Source organism: Aplysia californica, unplaced genomic scaffold (genome assembly GCF_000002075.1).
Source record: "Aplysia californica isolate F4 #8 unplaced genomic scaffold, AplCal3.0 scaffold00145, whole genome shotgun sequence".
Classification (NCBI taxonomy): domain Eukaryota; kingdom Metazoa; phylum Mollusca; class Gastropoda; order Aplysiida; family Aplysiidae; genus Aplysia; species Aplysia californica.
The window spans coordinates 275938-284833 of NW_004797415.1; the positions used below are offsets into that span (position 1 = coordinate 275938).

Here is an 8896-nt window from a genome sequence, read left to right on the forward strand (position 1 = left end):
GAAGGGGTGTGTCTGTGGCAGTGGGAGTAAGGGGTGTGTCTGTGGCCGTAGGATACTGGTGTAGCAGTGGGAGGAAGGGGTGTGTCAGTCCCAGTAGGATACTGGTGTGGCAGTGGGAGGAAGGGGTGTGTCTGTGGCAGTGGGAGGAAGGGGTGTGGCAGTGCCAGTAGGATACTGGTGTGGCAGTGGGAGGAAGGGGTATGTCTGTGGCAGTGGGAGGAAGGGGTGTGTCTGTGGCAGTGGGAGGAAGGGGTGTGTCAGTGCCAGTAGGAGACTGGTGTGGCAGTGGCAGTGGGAGGAAGGGATGTCTTAGTGCCAGACAGTGGTATGTCATAAGAGACAGTGGGGGCTTTCGTGGCCTAGAGGTTAAGGTGTTGGCCTCTCATTCAAAAGGTCCCGGGTTCGAATCCGGGTAGCGACAGACAAATTTCTTCTCTAAATTTGTCTCCTTTCACTTCATCTCCTGCTCTTTAGCAATGTTCTGTCGTCAGCTTTCGTCTCCTCTTTCTGTCCCCACCCCCTCACCTCCTTTGCCCCTTCCTCTGGGCTCCTGATTCTTTCTGCAGCCTTTCTACTGCAACTCCTTCACTTCTTCTTACTGCTGTCTTTCAGCTACATCCCTGATCTTCTGGTAGGAAAGATCTACACCTAGCTTTCTCGGACAAGGGCGAAAAAATCTCGGAGGGCTCGTGTGCAAGTTGCGCACGTTAAAGATCCCTTGGTGGTCTAAAATCGATAAGAGTAGGCTTCGGCCGCCACCCGAGCAAAATTCAAAATTTCCTACCAACTGAAAATATTAGGTGTGTCCCGCGCGCTCATATGACCTTATGCAGTTGCGAGCGCCGTAAAACACTATACAAAAACAAAAACAGATAGGAGACAGTGTTATGTCAGTAGGAGAAAGGGGTGTGTCAGTGGCAGTAGGAACAGTGATGTGTCAGTGGTGTAATGTACTCAGTGGCAGTAGGAGACAGTGGTGTCAGTGGCAGTGGGAGGAAGGGGTGTGTCAGTGGCTGCCGGTGACAGTGGTGTGTCAGTGGCAGTAGGAGACTGTGGTATCAGTGGCAGTACATGTAGGAACAGTGATGTTTCAACTTCTTTACTTTCCCCGTGTTGTTTCTTTCTATCCGTCTTTTTTTACCTTGCACTGAATGGGCATTATTGTGTCGATGTGCGTCTCTTTACTCAAACAGACAAATAAACAAGCATCGACAAAGTGTATATCCCACATTGTCTCCGACCTGGAATCATCAAGCCTCTGTGTTAGAAAACCGTAAAACACTAGACCAGATCTCATATTTGTTCTTGATTCACCAGGAAATACAATTTAGATCTACCATATCAGAATAAGAATGCCAAGTCTTTCAAAATAGGCTGCAAGCATACATAAGATCGGGAAAAAATCCAACAGCTCACTACAGTACTGCTGTGAATAATAATGAAAGCCCAGCGAGCATTTATTTTCACAGTGTACACCTTTGCATAGAAAATAATGCCCACATTATAACCATAAATAAACAATGCCAATGAACAATGATAACAAAACCCTGGCCAGCCTGTAAGGAATGTTCAGTCTTCTGCAAATTAGCTGTCCCGGCACAGTGTCCTTTCTTCTTGATCTTATGATTATGGACTGCAAAGACGAAATCACTACAGATCACAGATCTAATGTAGCTGAAATTCCACTGGATAGTGATCGCTGATATCCCCTGTTGCGTCGTCACTGAGGCCCATTGCTTTTTGGTAGTTATATACTTTAGCGTCGCGTGCTCTGATGTCATGTCCGAAGACGATGATTCTGTCATATGCACAGTTGCTGTCACCAGATGTAGTGTCCGCCGAGTCAGGGATAAGACTGGTGAATTCTGAGTTGTCTTTGAAGATTTCTAGCTGCAACTGCTTGGTGGAAGAAACATAATTGCAATCGGCGTTGAAGTCTCCCATGGCAACCACACCGCCTGCGCCCTTAAAGTGGCTAGCAGCTGACTTGATGGAGGTTGGGAGGTGGTCGAGTTCGTCAAAAGCGTCGGTAGGGCGAGAGTGTAGAGCCATGAGCACCACCTGCTTCTTCGTTCCCGGAGTAACAGAAAAGTACTCAAACTCCACAGAAAACGGCTCTCTCTCGTATACGTCACTCGAGTCCGGGGTCTGATATGTACTCAATAAGTGCGCGAGTTTCAGCCTGTAGTAAAACACATACTGCTCCTTGTATGTGGTGCGGCCGATTGGAGCACTTGCCACGAAACCCCAATCGTCCGTCTTGTTGAGACGTGACCACAGATCTTTCAGCGAACTTCCGGTGGAGTCGCGTACTTCCTGAATGAGAATGACATCATAGCGCACCAAGATCTCCGTAATGTGATTGGCTACCGTGGTGTCAGACATCTTGGAACGGCCGAAATGCTGAATATTGAATGCTGCCACTTTGAGAGGTCTGTTACTGCTGCCAGAAGTGAGAAAAGCTAAAGTAGGTCCAACAATCACTGCAGTTATAAGCAGAAGTGAAACAATAAAACAGGCTGCCATGATAAACCGGCGTTTAGAACCGTCTTTGTGAAATGAGCGGGGATGCCGGTGCCTGGGTAGAGAGGCGTCCTTGAACGTTGGGTTTTGGAGATCGCCCGAGTAAAGAATGACACCGTTGCCTTGTGCCATCGTAACAGAGGCTTATATAGCTAGCAGACAGCCAGCTCCGCGGAGATAAGATCGATGACGTGGTAACTTGTGTTGATGTCACGATAGAGTGTAGAAGACGCACCTGGCGCACATGTCGCGCGCTTGGTCCAGTTCTGAAACAGATATAACATATAATTAAAGTACTGTACACATGCATTGTGACAGAGAGAGTGTACATGCGAATGTGCGTGTTTGTATGTGTGAGTGTTTGTGTGTGTATGTGTGTGTGTTCATTGTGAAGTAGAGTGCCGGAGAAGTAAGCCAAGTTCAATTGTAGCTTGGCACTGAGCATATCACGCTTTCTATCTCTACTGTTATTAAATGCACACCATGGCCTCCAATATCCCCCCCTCCCCGTTTACGCCCTCTCTCTCTCTCTCTCTCTCTCTCTCTCTCTCTCTCTCTCTCTCTCTCTCTCAATCTCTCTTTCTCTCCCCCCCTCTCTCTATCTCTCTTTTCTCTCATGCATGTGCCTAGTGTCTTCTCTAGCAAACAGAAACGCATTTCAATTCTTATTTTTTTAGAGCATCTCAACCACCATTCAACGCCCACAAAAACACACGTTATGCATGCAAGAGCACATACACACAATATAAACTCGTATAGATAGGTCTACACATTGTATTACACACAGATCACGAAGGCAAACACACATGCGCTGGCGCACGCACACACACACACACACATACATACATACACATACGCACTCACACATACACGCACTCAGGATCCCTGCTCTCCAACCCCTACCCACTCCAATCACGTACGTGTGTCTTTCTCAACCTCCTGCTCTTCTTTCCCCAGCGCCCTGTCGCAATTATCTGGTGGCACAGCTGCTGTGTTGATCCCCACTGTCTCTCACGTAACACATGATTTCACTCAAATCTCACACACATCCCTGGGACAAAGCCACTTCTTAGACTAACAACAGGATCCAATACTGAACTATGACTATGAAAGGGATTGAATGAACTGACGTTATAATCAGTAGGACGTAGTGAATGCCTCTGTTTTTTTTAAAAAAAGGTTTTTAATCATATATAAGTGCCGAAGATAAGGCAAGAATTAAAGGTGTTACAAGTGAGTACCAAATACTCGCACAAAAAAAAGGACGAGAGATAAGGTTACTAGATCTTTGATAGGAAAGACGGAACAAACCACACCAGAGTACCCACCAACCACTCACCTCTGTGAATTCACATAAAGTGGAACAGCAGCAGGACCAGGTGTTAGAACGCTGGATTTTTCTTCCACCGTATGTGATGTAAAAAATAAAACATCCCGCCCGATAAGACAACAACTGAAGTCGAGGTTGGATGGAATGCAGAGGGTGTTTAATTCTAATCTAGTAAAACATGTACATACATTGTGACCTTTTTTGTGATCACAGTGCTGTGATAATGACAAGGGATTGATCGTACTTACTAGAAATTAATTGGTGGGCACACTGTCAGTTAAATGAATACATTATGGGACGCTTGCAATGATAACACGCTATCATGATCCTAACCTATGGGATATCATGAAACAAATCTTTTGTTGTTTAACTTTAAGTGTGTGTGGCCTGATGTACACATTATACAAAAACCAACAACAACAAAACAAAACAAAACACAAAACAAACAAACAACAAAATACCAACAAATCACGAACACCCAAATCTCCCTCTCAATATGACCAACCTGCTCATTTGATGCTGAAAAAGAATACAGGAACATTGGTACGTAGGAGTCTTGTAGTAAACAGAAACACATTTCAATTCAATTTTTTTAGAAGAGCATCACAACCACCATTCGACGCCCACTGCTCAATACATTTCATTTTTAACCCACTCGCAGTAAGTACTCAGACAGATTCATCATTGCACTTCACGTTTCAGACATGGCTGAGAAAAATGTATGGGTTTCGAATGAAACCCTCACTGTTCTGTGCTTAGTTTAGTTTTAGTACGAGTTTTTAGGGTATATATATATATATACATATAGTATATATATATATATATATATATATATATATATATATATATATATATATATATAAAATATATATATATATTGTTATATGTGTGTGTAGCGGACATTATGGGGTACTACTAGAGAGTAACAACACACATTCAAAGTAAGAAGGAGGAGAGAGAGGACGATAAAAATAAAAGTTTGACACGAGAAGTTAAAGAGCAAACCACAGCACAACACTCGGCAACCATCCATATTAATGTATTATGTGTGATACAATATAATGAGACAGACTTTCTTACCGTGAGAGTATTGATGTAGGCTAGCTGTACAGGAGCAATTTTAGTGAAGACTTGGGGATTCTTTTGAACAAAGACAGCCTAGTCATCTCAATGTGGAGTAGGCCTAGATTTCTGTCTTTCGTTTTTCCCTGTTTTTTTTTTCTTTTACAAGGATAAGTGCAGCTGCCCCAATTTTTTTAAAAACAAGAAAGTACTCCAAGTTCCAAGGCAGATATAACTAGATCTCTACACTGGCATAGCTGTACACTTTGTGCTCAAAACACGTTATAAGTCTTGACTTCAGGCACTGAAGCTAGCCTAGATTTTATTCAATCCTCACTTAGGCTAGATCTGACAGATGAAGTGGGTGTGTTTCGCAGGAGACGAAAAAAGTAAACCGTCTATCGTCTCTTCCGTGTCCTCTTGAGAGCAGGAAATTCAAATGTAGTTCTTTGGCTATACACAGGAGGAGAGAAATGACGGAATAAAAGCAACGACCTCCCAGCATTAAATCTAACAAGCCCGTGACGAAATACTTTAACACTGACGTGTAGAAATTCCCTCCTTACAAGTAGAGAAAGGCGTTGCGATGGCGCCATTGTGACTCCAAAAATAGAATAGCGTGGGAGGATAAATATAGAATAACTGCGCCACCAATAGCGACAGTAGTCCATAATCCTATAGATTGTTTGCAAAGTTATCCTATTTTCGCACACAAATTGCAGGTCCCTACGAGCAATGCTCTGCAAAAGAGAACGGTGAGGCCTCTGTGGGAATTCCCGCAATGTGTTCATTCGCAAATTGCGAGTTTGGTTTGATCAGGGAGTTAACAATGGTAATAATACATGTACATGCACTGTAAGACTAAAACTCTCTCGTTTGACCCAAAGGGGTTGTATTATCTCTTTCCTTTGACCTAAGCTTGATTTTGTAAAGTGAATTGTTTCTCTATAAAATTAAACCTGCGTTCACAGGCCAAAAGTAAGAAATATTTGCGTCTCTCCAAAACATATATTAATATTATATTCGAAACTGTTTCCCTTCGCCAGACTGCTGTTATCAGTGAATCTAACGCAGAAACGAGACGAGAATTCTGATCAGACACATCTATCTATCTATCTATCTATCTATCTATCTATCTATCTATCTATCTGTGTGTTTATCTGCCAATCCGTTCTTTGCTGCATCTCTTTGTCAGAAAGTGTAACAGTTCAACTCTTCGCCACGCTCGCAAAGTCATCCCTCTCCAGCAAAAGACATAGATTGAAAGATTCTACATCTTGTATTTTTACGACTGTCACGATTTAACCCTATCCGTACGCCCTGGGGTCATTTTGTACCCCCAGGGTTGTATTCTTCACATTTGTAGAATACTTCTAGTGCGAAGATCTCTTTGAAACTTTCAGTATTTGTTTTTAGAAAAACCCTTTTTGACAGACTGCTATGTACAGCGTACGGATCAGATTAACGAGTAAATTTCCTTTTTGGAAAGTGGTGGCACAGAGGTCCCCACGTCGAATGGATGCGATAGTACAACACGACGTACGGATAGGGTTAAATTAACGTTCCTAGGTGTGTCCAGGTGTGTCCCATCAGGGCTGGTTCTGGTAGGCGGGGTTATACATGTAACAGCTTCGACTGGGGTGTAAAACGCCCATTCCCCCCTAAAAGAAACGAAAAAACCCCCCAAAAAAGACCCCCCCCCTGAAAAAGGAGGAAAGGAAGAAAGAAAGAAGAGAGAGAGAGAGAGAGAGAGAGAGAGAGAGAGAGGGGGGGGGGGAGGCACACAGACAGACAGACAGACAGACAGACAGACAGACAGACAGACAGACAGAGACAGAGAGACAGACAGAGAGACAGACAGAGAGAAAGAGAGACAGACAGAGAAAGAGAGGGAGAGAGAGATTAAAATGGAGGGGGGGGGGGTATCTGTATTTATGCGATTGTATGAACATCTTCATTACCAACGCAACTGTTGTTGTTTGGTCGTTGTTTGGTTGTTGTTGTTTTTTAAACTGGTGGTTGTTTTTTTTTTTTTAAGCAACGTAGTTGTCGGTCAGCTGTTCAGGTGAACTAAGCCCAACATTTTTAGAATATTTTTGTATCAGTGGTATCGGTTGTATTTTCTCGAAATTCAAATTCTAAATGCTGGAAAAAGAAAGATCTTTATATACACAATGCAGGTGCAGCTGGTATAATAATGAAACAGTTGTTTCTCTGTCCAAGAAAATTTTGTTTTGTGGACTTAGAACAATTATCTTCCACTTTCTTCATAGCGTATACATTATTCCGATGCGTGAGAACTTCTCCATTTATCAGTCACAGTATACGCATATTATGCGGACGTAAAACAAAATTATTGTCTGTAAAATGAATTAAACTATATTCGTGAAATATTTCAACATAAACGAGCAAGGTGACGGCTGTACCACACTCAAAAGAACCCCCCCCCCCCACAAAATACAGGGTATTTATGTGGGTTTTTTTTACTAGCATAGGGAACACTATACTGGAAGTCAGAATATAGGAATGTTGAGATATAATAATGTGGTTTCTAGATAGTGACAGTTGGTGACATACAGAAGAACGCATAGTTCGTGTGTATGATAAATTATGACTGCAGCGGCGCTGTACTCTTGTCTGTGGATCTCCTAAGCGCTTACCATGTACCACATGCCATCAGCGACATTGAGTCCTTGGCCTACAGCAGAGTTAACTCCAAGGGGGTTATAAATATTCTAAGTTCCTTGGTTAATTTTAATTAACAAACAGGGTGATTACTGCAACGGATAGGTGGGGGGGGGGGGATCTTTAGGAGGTCTGGCAGCTTGCTGTTTACAGTATGAGTTTCGTCCAACATAGTTTAGTGTCTATGGTTGCGTGTCGCCCAGAAGGATTACATAATTTAATATAAGCCACGAAGCCAGTTTACTCTTTCAAAATTACCATTTCAGTCTGCCGGGGACACAGAGAGCCAAAACCTGTAATAGATAATAAGGTCATGCCGTTATTATGCCATCTCTGTCGACTGCCAAGTGCAATAACCCCTTAACTGCAGCTGGTAAACGAGTACATTCCAAGTCAGCGCATATGTGAGTACGTGTAGGGGTTTAATGCCACTTTCATTTGGGTTATTGAAGAGGTGGAACCCCAGAATTTAACACACATTTCCGATAAGACCGCGCCAAATTAGTTGAGAGCCTTGCAAACTCCACAAAAAATAAACCGGTTCACGAGCCCCCAGTCCAGCTGGATTCGAAGCAGGGTTCTCCGTTCCATTGTCAAGCATGATACCAATTTTAGCAAACGGAGCGCTCCTGTAGCTAGATGAACTGAGGGAAAATATAGGCTAGAGTTCCGTACCCAAGGAAACAATGCTGTATCCGACGGTGCTGGGATTCGAACCAACAAATCAGCACAAATGGGTCACATGGAAGGGTGCCACTCACTTTATCGTTAGGTATTTCTTATATTCATTGTTCTCTTTTCGCTGGACGAAACGAGACTTCCAGATGAAAGCTTTACCTCTTCTCTCTCTCCATTTGCAGGGCTGCATTTTCTGTTGTTGCGATTCGCACACTGGCGATTGGGGAGTCTCACTGTGTAGTAGTAGTAGCGAATATATTTCTTGAAAGTGTCCTTCAGTCTTACCCCCCCCCCCCTTCCGATGTTAGTTATGGAGTCAGTGTGCCTCTCTTCACCTTGACAAAGCGACCAGTGTTTCAAATAGGAAGAACACTTATGAATGGGTGGGGCCAGGAAACCGGATTGGAAAGTGTATACATGTACTTACCGTATGTATGCACTTGTTACACGGAAGCCAGCTAGGATAAATTTATGGCTGCATAAGTAAGATAGTTCTCTGAAGCTGGCAATGAAATGTAGCCGTTGCCCTCCTCCTCGTCCTCGTCCTCGTCCTCGTCCTCGTCCTCCTCCTCCTCCTCCTCCTCGTCCTCCTCGTCCTCCTCCTCCTCCTCCTCCTCC

The 8896-nt window shown here is 43.6% G+C and overlaps 1 protein-coding gene across 1 annotated transcript; it reads right to left on the reverse strand.

The window, feature by feature from the left end:
* Nucleotides 1–1424: 1424 nt before the first annotated feature.
* LOC101853850 (deoxyribonuclease-1) lies at nt 1425–5527 on the reverse strand. The gene is made up of 2 exons (XM_005097035.3): nt 4934–5527; nt 1425–2789 (listed from the first exon to the last, which is right to left on the reverse strand). The coding sequence occupies exon 2, from the start codon at nt 2653–2655 to the stop codon at nt 1666–1668; it is 990 nt and encodes a 329-aa protein (XP_005097092.1). The 5' UTR covers nt 2656–2789; nt 4934–5527; the 3' UTR covers nt 1425–1665.
* Nucleotides 5528–8896: the final 3369 nt, after the last annotated feature.